The sequence below is a fragment of the Bidens hawaiensis genome, unplaced genomic scaffold, assembly GCF_021521415.1.
Source record: "Bidens hawaiensis isolate Kalapana, Puna unplaced genomic scaffold, B.hawaiensis_p1.1 tig00001412_1, whole genome shotgun sequence".
Classification (NCBI taxonomy): Eukaryota; Viridiplantae; Streptophyta; class Magnoliopsida; order Asterales; family Asteraceae; genus Bidens; species Bidens hawaiensis.
In genome coordinates this window covers 2,594,030-2,618,268 of record NW_027491079.1, presented here as the reverse complement: position 1 = coordinate 2,618,268, position 24,239 = coordinate 2,594,030, and the positions used below count along the sequence as shown (strand labels likewise).

Here is a 24,239-nt window from a genome sequence, read left to right as displayed (position 1 = left end):
TTGTAGTAAACATGTTATTTATTGCAAAGAGTCTAATAAATGTTTGCATGAGATACTTGTCTCTAAAATCGTTACAATACAAAATAGATAATAAAAAGCAACTCAGACCGAATATACATGTGTCTGGATCCATACATAACTGAAAATTGGCATACAAAACCAAGTCAGTCATAACCAGTTCTCCAACAAGGTCACATAGCCTAGGGAAAAGACTGTCTCCGAACAGGGGCTATGTAACTCGGAGAACCTTTGAATTGTGTGTATAGGGCAGTGGTACAAATCCCGGGAATGACAGGCGTTTCTGCTGAGATTGAAAACTATCTTTGTATTTAACGACTGCTATAAATTATTTTATCGAGTCAACGTTTCACCAGCACATAGCTGACGTGTTTTTCCAACCCTTATAGGTAATTAAGTGCTGGTATCAATAGACAAGGATTAGGAGTCATGAAGATAGAAGATCGCTCAAGATGGCTCAATTTTCAATATAATCCTTGTAATAATAATACAACAATATTTTGTAACTGAAAACTCGAGTATTTAATTCCCGAGAAATTTTGCAATGTAAATTAATATTTTATATAAAAGACGTCCGCAAAAAATAAACCCCCTACTTGGGTATATTTACAACACAGGTACCAACCGAGTAACCTAGGCCCTGAACCGGGATGTGACATATTTTCGGTAATGATCGATTCAATAATGGCTCAGGCAACTAGTTGGAGGTGGTTTATGATAGGACCAGACAAGTTTTAGTCAATAAATTCAAATTTTCTTATGCAATTATAGATTGGGGCCTTTTTAGCTTTTTAAACAACAGTTTGAATTTACTAATGCATCTTTATAAAAAGAAAAACAATTAGAAACTATGATCAAAATGATGTTTAATAAATTACCTTTTGAAAAGTATAATCTGTTTGAAAATCTTTAGTGAAAAGGAAACCTTATCTTAAAATATTAAATCCCAATTGACTCACCAGGTGGTCTAATCAAACTAATTAAACAACACACAACGATTCTTTTCGATAAATCGGGTTCTTATTGACGACGATAATGAGATAACGATTGTGTCAGCTAATATGACTTGGTCTGCAAGGGTCCTAAAATAGTGGAGAAAGTGGAGGATCAAAACAAATCAGGAATATGGAGATCATGGAGTTAATGTTTACGTGGGTTGTTTTAGCTTTTCTATTTCCTATTTAAAGCATAGCTGTAGGTTGTTTTCTTTAGCACTTTTACATTTTGATTTCCATTTCATAGCTGTAATCGTTTTTAGTTCATTAATACAAGAAAATTGTCCCAACCTTGTTTTGTTTACTGCTCCTGATTACCTAACAATCTGGTATCAGAGCGTACTAGGTTTGTGCCAAAATTCCCAAGATTCAACAAAATGGAAGTCACTACAAACACCTCAGCCCCAAAAGAAACCAACTCGGTTTCCCTTCAAATTCCTACCCTAAACGCCAACAACTACACCACATGGTCCATCAAGATGGAAGCCGTAATGGATGCCCACGGGTTGTGGGACTCAGTCGACCCACAGGCCGGTACGGTCATTGACGAGAAGAGAAACAAAACAGCACGAGCCTTCATTTTTCAAGCGATTCCCGAAGACGTCTTGTTGCAGGTTGCAAAGAAGAAGACGGCGAGTGAAATATGGGAGTCATTGAAGACTCGTTATTTGGGTGCTGATAGAGTGCAGAAGGCACGTCTACACACACTCAGACGTGAATTCGACTCGATGAAGATGAAAGAGGGTGAAAGTATTGATGAATTCACCGGAAAGCTAAGTGGTATGGTGTCAAAATTCAGCAGTCTAGGCGAGACTCTGGAAGAAGGCGTGCTTGTAAGGAAGTTGTTTGATTCAGCCCCAGACAAGTATCTCCAACTGATTGCTTCCATAGAGCAATGTTCGGACGTCGATTCGATGTTGTTTGAGGAAGCAATTGGGCGGTTGAAGGCGTATGAAGATAGGCTGAATCAAAGAAAGACGAACGCATCGAGTGATAACAGCTTGTTATTTACTCGAAATGAAAACCAACAGTCTCCAAAGGGAACCGGGAGAGGGTTTTCAAGTGGTGGACGTGGTCGTGGCTCGTACCAAGATAGGGGTGGCGGGAGTGGGCCACGAGGAAGAGGCTTATACCGTGGTAGGGGAGGCCACTGGAGTGGTGGTCCGAACCGTGAGTCGGGTGAGTCAAGTCGAAAACCGCGTGACAAGAAACACATCACGTGTTTTAATTGTAGCAAGCAAGGTCACTTTGCATCGGAATGCAAGAAAGAAAAGAAAGTCGAGGTGAATCTGTTAGAGAAAAAGGAGGATGAACCGGGTCTTTGACTAGTTGTTCATCATGAACATCCAAATTCCATGGTTATGTTGAACGAAGAAGAGGTATTTCCCGATACGTTTGAAGGTTCAAACACAACTGTTCGTGATACATGGTACCTTGACAATGGGGCCAGTAATCATATGTCTGGAGTTAAAGAATTCTTTGCTGAACTAGATGACAAGATAACGGGTCAAGTTAGTTTTGGAGACGGGTCAAAGGTCCAAATTAAAGGAAAAGGTACTGTTCTATTTGAAAGCAAATATGGGAATCAGTTGATGATTCCTGATGTTTATTACATACCTGCACTCCGTAGCAACATCATTAGTCTGGGCCAAATGACCAAAGACGGGTATGAGGTTCGAATGAAACATGAGTACTTATGGGTGCTAGATGGGGAAGGGAGGCTTGTGACTAAAGTGCAGCGGTCTAAGAACCGGGTGTACAAAATTGTTCTTAAAATAATTCAGCCCGTGTGCTTGGCCATGAAGATGGATGATGAGGCATGGGTTTGGCATGCAAGAGTGGGGCACGTGAATTTCGGTATACTCAATACAATGGTTAAGAAAGGGTTGGTCAAAGGAATGCCAAACATAACATATCTAACACAGATATGTGATGGGTGTATGATAGCAAAACAAACTAGGGAGCCATTCCCTAATGAAGCATAATGGAGAGCCAGCAAGCCTCTTGAGCTCGTCCATGCAGATCTATGTGGCCCAATCTCGCCGGAAACAAAGGGCGGTAACCGGTATTTTTTGCTAATTGTTGATGATTTTTGCCGATACATGTGGATTTATGTTATAAAGTCGAAGGATGAGGCATTCGACTTATTCAAGAAATTCAAAAACCAAGCCGAAGGAGAAAGTATATATAAGGTTAAAATACATGAAATGAGTGTATAAATGCACGAAATTGAAATATAAATACATGAAATGGTGGTATAAAACATGAAATACATGAAATGGAGATATAAAAGCTAAAAATATATGAAATTCTGAGACGGGTTCAACAGGTGGTGCATTTTTCGGCCCCTAAGACCTCAAACTTTGTTTTTTAGTAGGATTGGTTTTGCTATCCAAAACGAGGTTGCTGTGCAGCTTGTTGCCCGTTTACCTTCCACTTTATTGTAAATACTTTACTTTTAATTGTTTATTAATAGTTTTAATATGAATGGTTCGGTTCGGTTAACCGAGGGTACAAAAAATAACCAATAACTGTCTTTCGGTTATCGGTCAATTCAGGTTTATTGCTCAACCCTAATCCTAAATTTTAAGATGATCACAATCACATATTAGATGATTAAAATTGAAAAGGGGGAAAATGAACTTACAAACTGATAGAGTGGATAATTATCGCAATACAGCACAATCCTCTTGAGATCGAAAGCAACCGCAGCACGCAAAGCCTCAATCAGCACCCGCTCTTCCACACTCCGCATGCTCACTCGATCACATTCACTCAAATCCAGAGGCTTCCTCAACTCATAAATCAACTCATCATTCGAATCGCATACTGCGACACCAATTCCAGCCATTGTAACTGATTTGTTAATAAAACTAGAGTAATAAACCCTAAATGTCTCTTCGTTGTTCGAATTAGAAGAGCCTTCGCCATACGCAAGTTTGCTCTGATCATTCGTTTCGTGTTGAATGATCATGCGGTCTTTAATTGCCATCTCCAGCTCTAGGGTTTCCATGTAGCCGTTGATCTTTCCCGCCGTTGATAGTGAGTGAGTTACTAATAATAACCGACTCGGACTGTCACTAATTTAAGGGGAAAACCACCACAATCGCACATAATAATTTGTCACAAATGAAATTCGAACGGTTGACCTTACTAGTGAGAGTCACCGGATACCGTACCACTAGTGGAGTGCTCCTTTGATAATTAATGCACATTAAATACTACTGTCCACTATGAATGAGCTCGGTACCGGGAAAATTCCGATTTCAAAAATCACAAATTTTTTGTACCGGTATTGAAATGTTCTGTTCTGTACCGGGACGGTACCGGTATTTAAGGTAAAATTCGGGAAATACCGGTACCGTACCGGTCCCGAAAACTCAAAACCTTGGTACTGATTCGGTAGCGACGGTACCATACCGATTTTTGCTCATCCCTACCGTCCACTTTCTTAAACTTTACAAAAATAAATAAAGAAAAATTAATCATTTTATATTCTTGCATTCGAGACTTTGATTGAGTTCTTCACCAACCGATTTCGTACGAGCCCTACAATAGGGCTATCCGGCCACCTATTGAATGTATTACCACATCGCATGTCCGTTTTGTACTTATCATTGGCAAGGTCGGCTTTGAAAGGGGGGCAGGGGGTCTCAATCCAAACCCTGTTAAGCGTGGATTATTTTTTTCTAAAAGATTATATACATATATATTTTTGAAAAAAAAAATATGTATTTTTAATGTTTAAACTCGATTAACTAATTCATTAATAGATGGGAAAAACATTGGTTGTTCAAAAAAATTTTTAACCAATTCATTTAAGCCATTTTTTAATAAAAAAAAATTGCACAACCAAAATCATAACTAATAAACTCATTTCAAAATTTAATTGTTTAAGCTCAATAAAAAGTCTATTTTACTAAAGGCCCAAATTTTTTTTTGTATTCACCCCCAAATTTTTTAACGATTTTTGGTGATGGCTCTGGCCATTGATGATGTTAACCTTACATTCATTCTTGAATCCTTCAAACACGAACTATGGACACTCAGGTAGATCGCTTTCATCAATTGTGTGTTTTTATCAGTTACAATATGTGCACGATATGAATGTAATGTGTGATCTAAGTCAGATAAGCAGAGTCATTTTCACCTGATCTTTCCACTAACTAAAACTTATCACGTTAAAAGGCTCAATTCCAGCAAGGTATCTAGTGTTTCCCTTCATAGTAGATACTAAGGTATCTAGTGTTTCCCTTCATAGTAGATACTAAGTATATACAAGTGGTTTAAGTGCTCAAATTATATGTGCAACTAAAAGAAATCAAGTTAAGGAAAAAAATCATGATTTAGTATATTAAGAAGCTATTACGAACACCAAAACTAGGGCTGGCAAACGGGTCGGCTTGGGTCAGAACGATCATGGGTCAGAATGGTTAGGGTTGGAATGGGTTAGGATCGAAACAAGTCAAATTAAAAAAGAGTTGTTTTGGGCATAAATTTAGCCAACATGCATGTAAGAATTTAATTATTTATTTGAAATGACGATCATTGACTATAATGTCATAAATTGACCATTATCTAGTTTTTTTTAACGGCCAATAATCATAGAATGTATAGGTATTTCGTACTGGGTGACCCAATAGCTAAAGGTCACCGCTAGCTAGCCAATCCAGCCATACGAAGCTCTTAAGCACCTTCAAGTTATCTCTAGTTTTAACTTATAAGTTATTTGCTCCCATATTTAGGTTTTTGCTTGAGAATGAGCAATTGATAAGTGTCATAAAAGAACTTAAATATAGCTTGGATATGGAACCTATCTCAAGTTGAAATTTTAGTTCCTATTTTTTTTTCCCTTTTTTTACCACCAATTTAAATCAAATAACCTCTACCTATAAGAAAATCATAACCAGGGCGGCAGGGAAGAAAACCCAAAATTATATACTAAATAACGGGTTTAGATGCTTCTCGTGTTAGAATTGTGAATTTTAATATTATTAAACACCAATGTATTAAACACCAATGAACTGACCAACAATCATTAGAAAAATATAACATCTTGTAGGAGAGAAGAGTTTGGATGATTTTTTTTGTATTTGAAGTAGCCATATCCACTGTTTGAAATATTCTAAATATCAAAGAACCTAACAAATAATTTTAAAAAAATATAAAAAAAACAACTATCTTATCTTAAATATATATAAACGAAACCTTTAAAAATTCTCTGGTTGCTTCCTACATCCTCTCAAGTCACCCGATTGTTTTATTTGTAAATTGAGGTTTCTTATACATTTGACCCGAATTCACGGGTATGGGTCTCACCAAACCCATATAACCATCAAACAAGTTACATCTCATTATATTATAAATTAACCCCACCAAATATTTGATATGAAAACCATATAAAATAGGAATATACTAAAAACTAATATCCATTTTTTTAAAAAGAGATATTATTTATAACTAAAAAACACTTTTTATAGTAAAAAATAAATAGGTCATGGGTCTCACCAAACCCAGATAGCTTTTCAACGAGTTATAATATCTCATTTATTTGTGAAACTCTTTCATCATCAAACCTTAAGTATATTATTAACCCCCTTATAATAAATAAAATTAAAATTAAAAAAACATATAATTAGAAAACAAAAAATGAAAATAATCCCCATAACACGGGAGGATAAATGCCAGTTCTTAATATTTATGAGATATCCAGGTTGAAAATATGGCATGGCAATTCATTTGTCAAAAGCTACAATAAAGTTAGTGGTGTGCATGGTATGGTTCGGTGAGGTTTTGGGTTTAAACTGAATTGAAAACCAAAGTTTCGGTTTTTTATTTTTCAAAACCATTTGGTTTCGGGTTTTTTTTTGTTTGGTCGGTTTTTGATTCGGTTTTTTTCGGTTTTGCTAATCAGGCTAGTAATTTTCAGGCCAAGGAAATCTGACCAATGATATTTTGAAATTGGACACAATATTTTTTTAAGAAAAAATTCAATTAGAATATTTTTGGCCTAGAATATTAAGAGCTAATAAAATATACTTACGTGTAAAATGATTAATCTCATCCAAATCGACAAAACATAAACGACTAACGTTAAAAATAAAACAAATATCCAAGTTTATAAAACATAAATGATTCAACAAAAAAGAAATCACACAAATCGATTTTTTCGGTTCGGTTTTTCAATCAATCAATCAATCAATCATACCCAGTAAAATCCCACCGACAGCAGAGCTATAGGTAGGGTCTGGGGAGGGTGGGATGTAGGCACACCGTACCTCTATCCAAAGGAATAAAGAGGTGGCTTCCAGAGAGACCCTCGGCTCTAAGAACATGTGTATGGAAAAAAAAAAAAAAAAAAAAAAAAAGTTTAACAGTTATATAAAAAAAAAAAAACTACTACTAATTATAATAATATTAATAATAAGGTCGCAGTTTAACCGCAATATAAAAGCTAATAATAATAATAATAAAATATGTAAGGGAAATACCATTATGGTAAGTGACCTAAATAAGTTAAGTCTAAGCCCTAAGGTATTCAATTCTCTCTAGGAATCCTTAGCTTTAATCCTACTTCTCCACGAATTCCTATCCTCAACCATGTCCTCGGAGAGATTTAGGTCTATCAAATCATGCCTAATCCTCTCATCCCAAGTCACAAAACCGAACCAAAACCTATATTTCGGTTTCGAGTCGGTTTTTTCGGTTTTGTGCACACCTAATAGCAATTTTACTACACAGGTTTACAATTGAACAACCTTCTTCAATTATTATGACAAATCTGGTACAATTGAACAACCTTCTTCAATTATTATGACAAAACCAGATTGAAGTTATAAGATAACATTAATAAAAATGAAAGGGAGGGGTACGTTTAGTTAAGCTGAAGGGGAGTTGGGGGGGGGGGGGTGTGTTGCTTTTGCAACACCCTTACGAAACACTTCAACAATGTTTTAAGTATGCTAGCATACACTACCAACCCGGCAACCAATGACCCAGTAGCCTTTCTCTTATACCCACTATGCAACATTTATTTCATATCAGATAATTGGTGTTGCCTACTTGTGAACCTATACCAATAACTATCATCTTAGTTATACTGTACACTATATCTAACCTTGAAAATAAAAGTGGAGAATTTGTACAGGATTGGAAAATTTTGCCATTTAAAACGTTAAATACAGGGAATATTAAAAGCGTTAAGTGACACATACAGGGAATATTAAAAACTACATCTATAGGATTCATTATATCTTCTTGTGTCCGGTCTTTAGAAATAGTCATCATCATCAACATCGTCATCATCCCCATAATCATCATAAACATCCTCGTCATCCCCATAATCATCATAAACATCCTCGTCATCCTCAAAATCATCGTCAGCATTCTCATCCTCAAAATCAGTACAGTCGTCTTCTTGTTCTTGTTCTTCCTCAAGATCATCATCATCATCTTCATGTTCTTCCTCAAGATCATCATCATCATCATCATCATCATGTTCTTCCTCAAGATCATCATCCTCATGATCATCATCATCCTCAAGAACAACCTCATCCTCATAAACATCATCATCCTCAAGAGCAACACCACGCCCATACTCATCATCCTCAAGAACATCATCACGCCCATACTCATCATCCTCAAGAACATCATGCCGCCCATACTCATCATCCTCAAGAACATCATCATGCCCAAAATCATCATCCTCAAGAAAATCATTATGCTCAAAATTGTCATTCACAACAACATAATTATCCTCAATATCCATGATGTGTTCATCGGCCCAAAGAGGACAAGTGCATGTTGCCTTCTTGTTCTTCCATTGCGCTCCACACGTGTAGCAAAATTCATATCCACATCTGCAAAAATAAACAAACCTAAACCTGTAAGAATGCTATATGCTGCTGGTATCCATGGTACTACAAGACTATAACGCCAAATTCAAAATCTACCAAAAAATCCCAAACATATTTGGTACATTAGAGGTGTTAATTTCAACTCGTTGGCCTTTAAATTATTTATTGAAAGTATTCAATTCTAAACTATTGTAACTAAAAGTTTTACTTTTGAAAATTAAAACTAAAATACTTTAAATTTGTTTCCAAAAAGCATATGATACACATATTTACGGAGTTTTTTACATAACTAATACCGTTTAAGAAATTCTTTTCACAACTAAGCATGGGTTTGAAAATTTTTCAAAATTAATGCAATCTTCGTTAGTAATGGCAACTTGAAGAAACCCTATAGGGTTAGTCAGGGAATGTAAGGGAATGTAAGACTTAATTTATTCGGAATGCATAAGTTGTCATTACCAATGGCAACTTCTGACAGGTTGTCATTACTAATGGCAACTTCTGCCATGTTTTTGTCAAGTTGCCATTACTAATGGCAACTTCTGAAAAGTTGTCATTACCAATGGCAACTTCTGACAGGTTGCCGTTACCAATGGCAACTGCCAACTTCTGCCAAGTTGCCATTACTAATGGCAACTTCTGATATCACTTCTTTGCTTTAATTCACGGGTGTTTTTGTTTGGAGCCATACTCAATAAAGTTAAAACTAATGTCATATGCATGCATTTGTACCAATAAAGTAGGTAAGGTGTGTGGTGGGGGGGGGGGGGGGGGAGGGGGGACCAATTTATCCAAAACTCACTGCAACTTTCTTTAAACACTAAAAAAGTGTTTTGCATTATTGTCGTTACTAATGGCGATTCACTATACCGCTGGGCCCTTAAACAACGATTTGTTGTTTCTTAGCGGAGAGCACAAGGTGGATTATATTTTCTCTGATCCTTCAAAAATAGAAGATGGCGGGTTATTAAGAGTAAGAAGGGGTACCGAGAAGCTTTGGCGTTTCATTCGTGAAAATCCCATTCCCTCAAAAGTTATGGAATACATAACTTTGGCCGGTTTCGCAGGTGTTATTATGTGTGATAATAGAAGGGTTGACAATGCTTTGATATCCGCTTTTGTGGAGAGATGGCGGCCTGAAACCAACACGTTTCATATGCCTTTTTGAGAGGTTACAGTAACATTACAAGACGTGAAAGTTTTGTGGGGTTTAAGTGTTGATGGGAATGAAATTTGTGGTAGTGATCAGAGTCTTTCACCAACACAAATCAAGGAAGAGTTTAATGTTTTAACGGGTATTATGTTGGAGGATAATGCTATTCATCATCAAAAAATAAATATGCCACGTGTGATAGAGATTTTAATGAAATCAAAATTTTCTGAAAATGCAACTGACGATCAGTGCCGTCAACGCGCAAGGACAATTATTTTTCTTCTAATTGGTTCACACCTATTTCCTGGTAAAGGGAGTAGTTTTGTCGATGTTAAATATTTAGAATTTCTAAATGATTTATCTACATGTGGTGGTCTTAGTCGGGGAAGTGCCGTTTTAGCATATTTGTATACTCATTTATCTAGGGTAACACATAATTCAGCCGGAGAGATTGGGGGTGCGATGTTTCTATTACAATTATGGGCATGGGAGAGATTTCCTTGCGTGAGACCCTGCCATAGCACGGAGCTAACAAATTGGAATAAGCCATATGGTGCTAGGTACTTGTTACAATAAATTTTTTATTTTAAATATAAAAGGAAAATAAATTATCATTTTATATTTTCCAAAAATTTTTCATTCTGTAATTAATTTTATTTATTTCATAAACTTAACAGGTGGCAAGACACTGCACTAAGTCGTAAGGAGATACCATCGCATACTTTAACTACATACCGTTCTCAGTTTAATTCCTTGTCTGAGTGTTCCTTCATTTGGACCCCTTATGATTCCATTCTCTGGAGACTACCACAAATGTGTAAGAGCGGTGAAGGTTGTTGGCGAAGTGAGACATTCCTCATTTGTTGGAATACTGTCGAACTCCATTGTCCACGCAGGGTGTTGAGACAGTTTAGGATGTTCCAACCAATCCCGTATAATACACTTATGACAAGAGAATTGTATTACAAGTTTCATAGATCGAGACGTGCTGACGGGAGAAATAGGGACTGGCGCTCCGAACATAATTTGTACATTGAATCATGGTTGTCTCGTCATGAGCATGTTGTCACAGAAATAGAATCTGATTCGATCATTGCTAGTCAGGAATATATGGAGTGGTACACTCGTCGTACGGTTTTAATCGTAGGAAACCCAACAAAAGAGATCCAAAACGGACAGGGGTTTCAAAATGATGGGGGAGGGTGCAAATATTCGTATGTGAAGATATATTTTTTTAAATTTTTTAAACTATTTTTGGAACAAAAGTTTATTTACACATTTACATATACATGCAAGGAGGCTTTGCAAGCCAAGTTTTCCACACAGCTAAAGATCCGGATCTTAGAAATATGGCTTCTCGATATATGGGATATGCAAATGTCCCACAACAGCATATGGGATATTTCCCAACATTTGAGACAAACACCCTAGCTCATGAACTCCCTCACATGACTCAACGATTGCCAAGGAAACAAGCTCCACGACCTCGTTTTGCGAATGTTGTGCATACGAACCCGGGGGTCGAAGAAATGCATCCATCGTTTCCTAGTCATGTAGATGGAGGGTTTGGTAGCCCGTTTCATGAAGATATAATAGATTACGATGCCGTTTCTGAATTTTTCCCGAGTTTAAATGAAACTTTTGAGGTGGGGGCTTCTTCAACAAACGTCAACCAAGCAAGTCAACAAGATTTTGTGTCCCCTCTATACCAAATCTCATATGACAACTGGGATGCATTCAACAATTCTGGGAATTTTAATTCCCCAATAACAAGACCGGCACGACAGCTTCGGGCTGATCAACTCATGGGAAGGAGAAACATTGAAATTGACCTAAATGCAGATGCGAACTCCGACGATGTTGATTGCATGTAGTCAGCCATTTCTTGTTATTTGTATTTGTTTCAATGTATGAACTAGTATTAATAAAATAAACTAACTGGATATGCATCCAGCATGTTAAGTATTTTCGTATCCAATTTTTTTTTAACAAAAAAGTTATTCAACTACACACAACCAACCTGGTACTTGTTACAGCTACATCAAAATAATAAAAAAAATATGATAAATGCATGAATTTTGGCCTATATATACACTCACTTATTACCACCAATTACAACCAACCATTTCTTACACCAACGTCAAAAATCAAAAACCCATTTCATACCACCAATCACCATGTTTCCTACGATTTTTGTTCAGTTGTACTGGGGGGAAATGTTTCATATGAAAACGGACATGTTGTTTGTGATAATGACACAAGAAATACCACGATGATCCTTCAATCCAAACTTTCATATGAAGAATTTCTTGATTTCATTTGTCTTCACTTACAAGTTCAAAAGGAATTTTATAAAATAACAAGTAAATTACTCTACAGTTATCAAGGGTTTCCTCAATCGTCTGAAATCTTTCACGATGAGAGTCTAGAGGTCTTGTATTACCTTGCGATGCATGACCCCTGTTTTCGGCCTAACATTCACGTTATTATTGAGCAAATACAATATGCCCATTAACCTAGTTGTATGGAGTTGTTACGCGGTATTTCTTCTGTTTCAGAAGTTATCACCCAACAAACCATGTATCATGGTTACAATATGTCACACCCCGACTAGCACAATGCGGAAGCGTAAAACGGGAATGTAACAGACACCTCTGGTATCAACACATTGTTTATAAAGAAACATTACAAATTAATTTACAATATATTACATTTCTTCGTTCTATCATTGTTTTACAGTCTAGGCGATACAAACAAAACTAGTTCGTTAACTAAACGTTCTTACTACTAACACCCTTGCTTCTATTCACATAGCATCGACCACACACTTCAGGCAAGTAACAGATCACCAAATTACTCCGATTTAGGTACACCTGAAAAGCAGTTTAAAATGGGTCAACTACTAGAGTTGGTGAGTTTCACGAGTTTCAAGAAAACAGTAATGAGCATTCACAAGTCAACACTTGTAATCATGAAATAAGTACGTATGTATGTAAATGATGTATGTGATGTAATTATGCTAAGCTACAGTGAAGCCTTGACTGTATGTGCTGCGTGCATCCATTTCCCACGCTCCATCAACCACTGTGGCCCCTTTCCGCCCACAACATGCCCCGGTAGCTATGTCTAACACTACATAGCCTGTTTGTATAAATATGGTCATGTGCAAACGGCGCTATGTGACACGGCAACCAGGCCGATTCCGTTTGGGTTTGTCAAACCAATAGTACTATTCACAAGCCACCGGCTCGAAGTTAATCACTGTGATCGTGGGGACTTTCGTGTGTTAGCACTTAGATAATTCACATCAGTACATGTTTCAGGTATGTATATGTAATCAAACATGCTTTTCACCCCAAAAGTTCGTAAAATAGTTTAAAAGTGGGGTCATGAAACTCACGGTTTAGGCGATAATCAGTACTGTATCAGCTCGTGGTTCGTTTGGTCTGCTATCAGTAGTCCCTATAATCAATATTATAATAATATTAATATTTTAATATTATTATAATCTCAATACTAACTGGGCTGTATAACTAATCTGGGTGTAGCTGGAACGCCCAGAAAGTGGCGATAGGCTTAGGTTGTGATGTTGTTCAATGTCTAATACTTAAAGCCGAACTTGGCTCAGACTCCCGTTTTCCCAGCTGGGCCAAGTTGCTCGTTTACGCGTTCAGAAAGCAGTTATGGGAAAATAAGCTTGGGTAAATGTATTGGTTAATAACATGATTAAGTTATAAAGAAAGATCACATACTGGGGTCCCGGATTAGCCACGGGGCCTGTTTCCGTTTATTCAGTTTGATTTGAGAAGAAACGCGCACAATCCACCCGGATTGTCCAGGTTTCTCATAGAAAAGTTCATTTTCACTTAATTAGTCCAAACATATGATTTTTGATCACTCTGGGTGTTTTGATTTTCCCGCAGGTTCACTAGTCGCGAACTTGCCGGTTTTTATAAAAACTGAATTTGTTTAATATTCAGATTAGCATAATTAATTAACCGTTAATCCTTAAATTATGAAAATTTAACCACTTATCAATTAAAATATGTAGATTTTTATAAAAATCTTTCTGGAATTTATTTACTGATTTATTAATTTATAAAAATTCATTTTATCAGCTATATTTTGCCTGAAAATTGTCCGTTTACCCCAAAATATTTCCAAAAATTCCACAAAAATTTCTGAATGCTCAATTCATGTCCCAAAACAGCCTGTATCAATTCCAGAATGTAAAAAGCTTGTGCGATATTCTTTTCGGCCCAAATTCGGCTGTAAAAATTCACACGAACGCAAATAAACAAAACACCTTTAAACTTCTCCAAGTGATCCCAAAACTCATATGTGATCTAAATAAATCAAATCTGAGTTCCAAGAAAATTTTCATAATTTTTTAAGTATTTTAGCTATTTTTCCCAAATAAACGTCCCAATTCGGTAATAAATTCGCCAAATATTTTCGGATGGTCGAAAAATTACTAAATTTGAACAGGGACTCATTGACATGGTCCCTGATATTCCTACAAAATTTCAAGTCCTAAAAATATGCACATTACAACCTTAACCTAAATAGCCCGTAAGCGAGTGTTTCGGCATTACCTTAGCGGGTTTGGCTCGTTTCCGACCTTTTAATCAAGTTTTCAGGTTCTTGTGCTTCTAAGAAGGCTAGGTACAAGTCCCATATCACAAACCAAGCAATATTTCATCAACATAACAGCCCTTAACTTAGGGTTTCGGCTAGTGCACAAAAACGAACTTTTGAGCCGTAAAAACGTCGTTTCAACCCTTTAATCCGTGTTTATGGCCAAAAAAACTATCAAAACAGGTTCCTTACCATGTGTATGATCAAAACATGTTTATGGACCATTTTTAGGATTTTTACACGGTTAGGAATGATTTTTAGTAACCAAGACATGTTTTTATGGTATTAAACAAGTTTAAACAAGTTCAAAAGCTACTTATTTAAGCCCTTTACCTTAGGGTTTGGAGGTTTTCTGGAATTTTAGGATGTAGCTGCTTGGACCCCAGATTTTATAAACCAAATTGGATAAACAAGCTTCCTAAACAAATTATATAAAAAAATGGGGGGTGGGGTGGGCTGCCGATCGGAACTCCTTTTGGGCCCATGATGAGCTGTTTTGGCCCATTAATCTGGTTTGTCAAGCCCAATTACGAAAAGCCCGGTCCAAATTTAGTTCGGGTTCGGTTTTTGGCGCGAAAAACTTATCGGGTGCGTTAAACAACGCGGAAAACGAGTGTTTTTCGGCTAGTTTTGTGTAAATTTATAAAAACATATTATATGTTTGTAAAAATCAAAAATATTTTCACGGATCGCTTAAAAGATTTCAAATAAGTGTTTGGTAAGTCTTTTTCGGCTTAACGGATGATACAATGCTTGGTTTGTAACTATCTTTCGCGTTTAAATCTATAGCGGGTGGTTAAATGAGCATGTTTTCGTTTAACTTGTTTGCTATCAAACTAAGACCATATTTCTAATATTTTAGCTTGTATAGATCGTATATCACTTATAAATGACCCCCCCGAGATATCTGGGTCATAACCCGACCCGTTCGGTTAATCGTTCGTTTGATACGCAACAGGCGTTTATTTGCTTAATCGGTAAATACGTACTGAGGTGTACCTTGTTTTGGCTCAAATGTCACACAATAACCCACACCAGCCAGAAGCTGGTCAATCTCTCAATAACAACGTTGAAGAGTCGTATAATGACGATGAAGAATCCGAACAAGAAGACCGTCCAGAAAGCACCGAAGAATCTGAAGCGTTTCCGCATTTAGATGAATCCTCCGACTCGGATGGTATTGTGCCTGAACCTGAAATTCCGTTGCAGTATGACTCTTTTGATGCACCCGAACCATCACATGGCAACGTGAATAACTTTGTATTCCCCGAAGGATTAAGAGACTATGAACCTATTGATAGGGATGAAGAAGACGAATTCGATGTGTGGAGCGCACATCTCCCACACGTTGTCCGTGTTGGTATGTATTTCGCTACAAAAGAAGAGTTGATGCTCGGGGTACGTTATTGGAATATTGATGTAACAAAGAGATGTATGTTGTTGAAAGCACAACAAAGAAATAGAGAGCAAAATGCTACACAAAAAACCCTAAGTGCAACACGAACTTTTGTAGCGGCCCGACTTGTGGGTGGTATGCTTACGCCCATAAGGAGACCAATAATCACATGTGGCGACTTACTAGATGGGTTGATTCACACAACTGCTACGGGACGGTAGTGGGGAACAACAATAGATGTATGAAGGCTAAGGATATTGCAACACGAATCCTTCATCACGTACGTGATGACATCGCATATCCCGTAAAGCACATTCACGCACATATAAAAGACCGTTTGGGCATTGATATTTCTTATCACAAAGCTTGGAGAGACCGGGAAGATGCAATCGAGAGGATTTACAGTTCATGGTTGAGTAACTTTAGAGATTTACCTACGTACATTGATGCGTTAAAACAACGTAACCCTACAACTGTGGTTGAATGGTTACATGAACCCAATGGATCATCCGAGATCCATACTTTTAAATATGTGTTTTGGACGTTTGGTCCGGTAATAAACGCATTTCGATATTGCCTGCCAGTCATATCTGTTGACGGTACCTTCCTCAAGGGGTCGTACAAGGGAAAGTTGCTAATTGCAATATCTAAAAACGCAAATAACTTAATTTTGCCGTTAGCTTTCACAATTGTTGATGAAGAGACTGTGGAAAGTTGGACTTGGTTTTTCCAACAACTGTGGGTGCATATTGCAGTGCACCGTGGGAAAAAATTATGTGTTGTCTCCGATAGACACAAAGGTATTATCAACACATTAAGCAATGTTAGAGTATGGAGAGATAATGCTGTTCATCGGTTTTGACTTCGACACGTTCGAAGCAACCTAATGCAGAAGTTTAACAGTAGAGAATTGAAGAAAATTTGTTGGGATATCGGTAGCACCACACAACAAAGGAAGTATGATCATTTAGTGGATTTAATGAAGAGCATCAAGCCAGAAGCGTGGGAGTATCTGGAAGAGATAGGCGAGAAGAGGTGGACACTTTTGAAGGATACAAACAATCGTAGGTGGGGTATTCTAACGACTAACATTTCAGAGAGCTTTAACTACGCATTGAAGGGTATTAGGCTTATGCCAATAAAGGCAATCATTGAGCGCACATTCGACAAGACAGTAGAACACTTTCTAATGAACAACCAAGTTGCACACAACTGTAACACCCGGTTAGCCCCGTGTAGGTTCGAGTGGTATCAAACTCGTTATAGAAATTGTAGACACCATCGACTACAAGAGTACAGTTATGTTAACGGCAGGTACCGGATTATATCAAAGGTACAAACAAATGAATCCAGAGGAAATGATTACACTGTCGAGTACTACCAAAAAACGTGCACGTGTGGTAAGTGGCAAATGCAAAGGTTTCCTTGCTCACATGCTATCACAGTCTGCCTTAACAGGGGGGACTCACCGCACTCCATTGTGAATAAAGTATACACAAATGCCGCCTACAAAGCGCAATATGCAGGTGAGTTTTTTCCATTGGATGACCCAAAAACATGGGTTGATCTGGGTTGGAAAATTAAGCCTAACACGTCAAGAATAACCACGTTATGGGGTAGAAGAAAGTCAAGAAGAATTCACAACGAGATGGATTAGCCCAAGCAAGCTACTAATTATACATGTGGAATATGTCAACAGAGAGGTCACAAAAGGAATGCATGTACTAGCCAACACCCGTGATTAACAGCGTATTATTGTGCTTTTATCTTGCCATGTTGTATTATTAACGTCTTTTCTTGCATTAATATCATCTTTAGTTTATCATTTGTAACTTCTTGAATACAAACTCATTTGGTACACACAAAGTAATAATAATAATAATAATAATAACAGTGATAATTATAACGGGAATAACCCATAATAACAATCCAAAAATAAACGACAAACATCACACATAATAGGCCTAAACAACAAATAAAAAAAATAAAAAAATAATAAAAACTTAAAACAAGTTACATAATAAAGCTAACTTCACATACAACGCCATTTATATAGCTGGTCAGCCATGTGGCGTCGATATTTGGCACAAGCCTTTCGATGTCGTTTTCTATCACCAATGATTTGTTTCTAGCCAGGTTTTCCATCAACAAACAAACAAGAACACCAGCGGTTGCAGTGTTACCATTGTCTTGGGGAACATCCAGTTCAACTAAACTAACAGAAATATCATACTTCGTGTGGTGTTTGGACTTTGCCCAGTAGTGAATACTATCAAGAAACCATCCGAAAAAAAGGGTTATCATCTCCATGTAGTACGCAACTTGATGTCGCTTTTCATTTCTCCATCTCTTGTCAATCCAATATTGAGTAATTACCATAGTCCGCATATCAATACGGACAAGGAGCCAATCTGATGCCCCAATCCATAAGGGAAGATAAACATAGTCAACCTCCCAAAATGGAGGATATGGGTCTTTTCTTCCTACCATCTCGATGGCAGTTATGGACTTCTCGTCTTTCATATAATCATAGAAATCAGGCGGCAACACGGTCCAACGTAACTCTGAAGCTGGATTTTTTAGAAGATTTGACTGTCTAATACGCATCATTCTTACCGTCCATGCTTCAACGTGCTATACACGAATAATAAAAAAAGTTAGTTATTGCTTTCGCGAAATAAAATTTAAAATGAAGATAAATCGATGTAAACTTACTATAGATGACAGAGAACCGTTGGATTCGAAACCTAGGAGGGCACCCCAGAAACTTTTATCTAGTTTTTTAGTAATGAAACGAGTATAGCAAAATGGGGCATCCCCGTTGTTATAAAACTTGACAACATCCTTGGACCAGTTTTTCGAATCTTCAACAGGAACTGCAAATATCTTTCTTTCTTGGGGGGCTTCCGGTGGATTTTCAAGGGTCTTTGAAGACGAGCCAGACATGTCTTCCGTGGACGGCCTTCTTACACGCCTCCAAAGTTGGTACGTCATTTTTGTCGATTTAGGAGCTGGTTGAGAACAGAAAAATCCATCCATATTTTTGTCCATTCTTTAGAGAAAAGAAATTGATATTTTTGGAGAGATTAAACGAAGAAAAGAGGTGAAGGGGTTGTGAAATAGGTATACTTATTTATAGATAAATTTTTTTAGCTTTCAATTTTATCAAATTTTTTAAAGACTATTTAATGCCTTTTTTTATTGTTGAAATTTTAGAAAATCTCAAACGACCAACTTTGACCACATATGTCCTTCTCGTACAAACCCCGTTTCAAACATGGTTTGTTTCTTTGCAAAGTAATCACGTGATAGATGTCGGTTGAGAGAAAAACATGGTAAAAACATATCATATGTCAACTAATAATTACAAGCAAAATTTGTAAAAAAACTGTTTTTTTACTGCTTTGAAAATCTCAAACGACCAACTTTAAGAAAGCTTAAAACAGGTTTGCAAATCATTACATCATACGTTAAGCCATTAATTATGAAAATACACTAGTCACAAACTTAAATACTAATAGATAACAATGGCAATTATAAGTACTAGGAAGAAAATCCAGCTCATAATTAGTCGATTCCTCAACTTCTGAGTTTCTGCTACACTTAATTAGAGGTCCATCTCCAATTCCTTCTTCGCAATCTCCAATTCCTTATTCAAAGTCTCCAATTTGTTTTTTTCCTTCAAAAGTCCAAGAATGATGTCGGTTGATCTAGATAACATCTCTCGATCAAACCAACCAATCCAAGGACATTTTGATTCCTGTGATAATACTGAATTGATTTAGGTCAACAACAAGAAGAAGAAACTCACAAACAAAGAAATGGTTACCTGTTCTGGACAACCGTAAAACCTACACCCGGGATTTTTTTCCATCCATGACGTTTTTAGAACCGCCCGCTTACCACAAAAACAAAAAACATCATTGTTGTGAGTAGAAGACCGACTTATCGACCTAGAAGAAGGCATAGGTACGAGAGTTTGGGGGTGGTAACTTGTGGTTTAATTGGTAAATGTATGGTTTTTATAGATGGAAATCAAAATAAAAAGTATATATTTTATAAGTATAAAATCCATGTATAAGTATAAAAAATCAATTAAAAAATAATTATCCAAAACTTTCCCTATAAATCTAACCCTATCCAACCAATTGTCTCTCTCACTTAAAATTTTCAAATTACTTACAAGTCCAACAAATGGCCCGGAGACCACATTTTTTTCGGTGGACTGACGATGACGAGATCGGTTCGGCAAAGGCTTGGATTTACGTGAAGAACCACAACAACATACGGTCAGAAACCTCATTTTGGTCTAGAGTTGCCACTTATGGTGCACCCCGTTATGGTATACTTGGTCATACCCCAGCTGAACTTTGTGCAAAGTGGTGGAATTTGAAAAATAAAATTACCAAATTCAATCAATTCTACGTAGCTGCATGTGCGGAACTGCCTAGAGCAGAAGCACTAATAGAGGCACATTTTCAGTACCGAAACGAGTTTATGAACCACGGTTTTAAACACATCACCTTGTGGTCATTTCTTAGACGTGATTCTACGTTTGCGGCTGCGACTAATGCTCTGGTTGAAGATCGCGACTCCGACTTTGATGGTTTAGGTGCGGAGGAGCATTGGTGAATTTATGTTTTTAGTATATGTATTATGGTTTTAACGCATGCTTTAAGGTTTCTTATGAATTTAGGGTTTTAATGTATGCTTTATGGTTTGTTATGAATGTTGTCTTTTTTTTTTATTAATTAACTTTTAAATTTTAATACACCAAGTGTATTATCTTTAACTAGCAAACATGTAAAGAAAATTACAAAATATGTTAATATTTTCTAAATGCAATGTGAGCATGGTTATTGACTATGCTCAACGAAGTGAATTTTGAGTTACTCGAGTTAATTGAAAAAGTACTGATTTTCATGCTTGTTCATAGTCTTGACTTAAAAAATAAAATAAAAACAAAGCAAGTTTCAAAATTAATTCTCATTAACACCTTTTAAAAATAATGGTCTCCCCTCAATCTACTTATATTATATTAGAAGGTTAAAAAATACATGCATGCATCTTTAGCTACTGACATTCATCTTATTTATTGTTCCAAACAAACACTCGTGAATTAAAGCAAAGAAGTGATATGCAACTTGGCAGAAGTTGCCATTGGTAACGGCAACATGTCAGAAGTTGCCATTGGTAATGACAACTTTTCAGAAGTTGCCATTAGTAATGGCAACCTGTCAGAAGTTGCCATTGGTAATGACAACTTAAGCATTCCCAATAAAGTAAGCCTTACATTCCCTGACTAACCCTATAGGGTTTCTTCAAGTTGCCATTACTAACGGAGATTGCATTAATTTTGAAAATTTTTCAAACCCATGCTTAGTTGTGAAAAGAATTTCTTAAACGATATTAGTTATGTAAAAAACTCATATTTACGTTATGTGAAAAATAAAAGTAAATCACACAGTCCTGTGGAAAGACCATACTGCACATTGAGGCCAACTTTTTAGATATAACATCTATGGCCATCATTGTTCACTCAGTAGTAGCACGTTAATTCACTAACTAACGATACAAAATATGCTATGGAATTAGGAAAAACAGATATTTAACGATAGAAAGCAGCTTTAGAAACGGGCTGTTTCAGAACGAGTCAGGGCTGTATTTTATATGCTTTCAACATGCTATAACATCTTTTTAAAAATTATCACCTGCGATAATATAATAATCATACGTTTTTAAGCATTAACTGGTGAAATAATTTACCTGCATGTCATGTGGTAGCAACCGGCTGCTAATTCTATCATGTGTTTGCATTTTACGCACTGCCGCCACAAATTCCTTGCTGCCAAACTTTTAAGCTTTGATTCTTCCACAATTAGTCTCGGGTTTCTTATTTTATACTCTGCACAGTTCATATCATTATGCCACGGAACCCTGCAATTAATGCAGAACTTACCATGGCATTTATAACATGTTACGGCTCCAACTTCACCGATCAATCTAGGAAGCTTAAAAACTTCAGCTTTTGACATCAATGCAGAGCATTTAGGATAAGGGCAGTAAACTTTTTCTGTCACTGGAATTGATTCTTCTTTCACCCGTTGTCTCATCATATCAGTAAACTTTGGGTTCAAGAACTTTTCACAACTTTCAAATCTCAATTCATTCCCGCAACCATCATGAGGGCATTTTGGTAACAAGCCATTAAGCAATTTCACCTCTACATGTTGCTTAATGCAAGAGTGGCAGAACCGGTGTGTACAACCTTCGTTTGAAAAAAATTGGTCTACTGATTTATCATCAAAGCATATTACACAATTTTCAAGTTGTTCTTGACTTGATACCACCTTGCTTATTTGGGAATTTATTGCTTCACTTGCAAGCATAAATGCAAATTTGACATCCTTACGAGCAATAAGAGAAGGTTCACAGTAGGTGAAACATTTCCTGAAGATATTAACTTTATCCAAAAAGGTTATACTCTTTTGTTGTTTCGGCAGCCATTGCCCCTTTACCTAAAATTGCCAACAAGGATGTTTTTATTGTAAACTTTCCACAACAAACGCTTAATACTGTAAACGAACGGAATGTTCGATGGGAAGTTTGTTTATGTCCACTCGCTTTCTAAATAAACGAACAAGAACAATGAATTTCATTCGATTAACTAGACGAACAAACATGAATATAACCACGTCCTTTCAATTGTGTTCGTGACATTCAATAATGTGTTGGTTAATGTTTGTTCATTTAGGGCGCGTTCGTTTCACAGACTTTTTTTAAAGGATTTGGAATTGGAATGGAATGGAATGTTTGAGAATCCCTATCATGTGTTTGGTTGGTTAATATGTATTGGAATTGGAATTGGTTTCGAGCTGACACGAGTTTTCGCACCGGACGGGTTGGGTTTCAGTTTCCTTTGTTTCTTTTTAGTCGGTTTCGGAGCACTGGACAGGTTGGGTTTCGGTTTCTTTTGTTTGTTTTTGGTCGGTTACGGATTCGTTTTCGGCCTTTTGTTTCGTTGTGGTCGGTTTTTTCAGTTTCATTTCTGTTCGGTTTCAGTTTTTTTGTTTCGTTTTGATCGATTTTTTCGGTTTCCATCAATTCGGTTCAGTTTTGGTTTGTGTTTCGTTTTCGTCAACTTTCAGTTTCGGTTCATTTTTCGGTTTTTTGTTTTTTAAGAACGAGGGCAAAGGCGGAAACGTTTTAGTGTTTTTACATTTTTCGTTTTTTATTTATATTTTGAGTTATGATTTTTTTATTAATTTTTTTGAATTTTTTGAGAGGGGTTTTTATTGTTAATAACAAAATCCTTTATTTTCTATAACAATCCTTTCAAATAGGTGGGATTTTAAAATCCCATGAAATGTGGGATTTAGTTTCCATTCTCATTCTTTCATTTAATGAAACGAACATATCAATTCATGGGATTTAAAATCTCATTCCTTAGAATTCCTTCCAAATCCTTGAAACGAGCAGACCCTTAAGGTTTTTAATACAATTTAATGACTTTTATAATCTTATCATATAGATTTGAGCAAAATTATTATTAGTAACTATAAAACAAAAATATATATGAATATAAATGCTAAGAAAAAACCAACACAAACTCAATATCCGGTTAGCCGAAACAAATAAAACATTATTTATGCTTGTGAATGAACAAGTGTATTTCCTTAATTAACGAATAAATTTCGTTAAGTTAAGTGTTCGTTGACATGACCAAGCCCTTGTTCGGTTCAGTTACATGCTTACAGCCATAACAAACACATATTGCATAATCAAGGGGAAAGTAACTCACAAACTGATAGAGTGGATAATCATCACAAAAGAGGACAATTCTCTTAAGGCCCATCGCAATCGCGGCGCGCAAAGCCTCAATCAACGCCTGCAATTCCACATCCGGCCTGCTCATATGATCATCTTCACTCAAGTCCATCAGTGGCTTCGTCATCTAAAAAATGACATCATCCATTGAACTGAATAAGGCCACACCGATTCCAGTAATTGTAACTGTTTTATTTGAACAAGTAACTCTCTCGTCGCTCAACAAGCCTTTGAAATAAACCTTAAAACGGTTCTGTATTATCTTCGTTATTCGAAGAAGAAGAAGAAGAGCCATCGGATTGAAGGACCATGAGGTCTTTAATTTCTTTCTTCCATTTCCATGCAGTCGTTGATTG

The 24,239-nt window shown here is 36.6% G+C and overlaps 2 protein-coding genes across 2 annotated transcripts; one reads left to right on the top strand and one right to left on the bottom strand.

Moving 5' to 3' along the window:
- Window positions 1-1,390: 1,390 nt before the first annotated feature.
- LOC143575129 (uncharacterized) lies at window positions 1,391-2,338 on the top strand. The gene has a single exon (XM_077059578.1). The coding sequence runs from the start codon at window positions 1,391-1,393 to the stop codon at window positions 2,336-2,338; it is 948 nt and encodes a 315-aa protein (XP_076915693.1).
- Window positions 2,339-8,283: 5,945 nt separating this feature from the next.
- Window positions 8,284-23,995, bottom strand: LOC143575118 (E3 ubiquitin-protein ligase RSL1-like). The gene is made up of 3 exons (XM_077059568.1): window positions 23,858-23,995; window positions 21,823-22,574; window positions 8,284-8,872 (listed from the first exon to the last, which is right to left on the bottom strand). Exons 1-3 carry the CDS (start codon window positions 23,993-23,995, stop codon window positions 8,284-8,286), a joined length of 1,479 nt encoding a protein of 492 aa, XP_076915683.1.
- Between the last annotated feature and the right edge of the window lie 244 nt (window positions 23,996-24,239).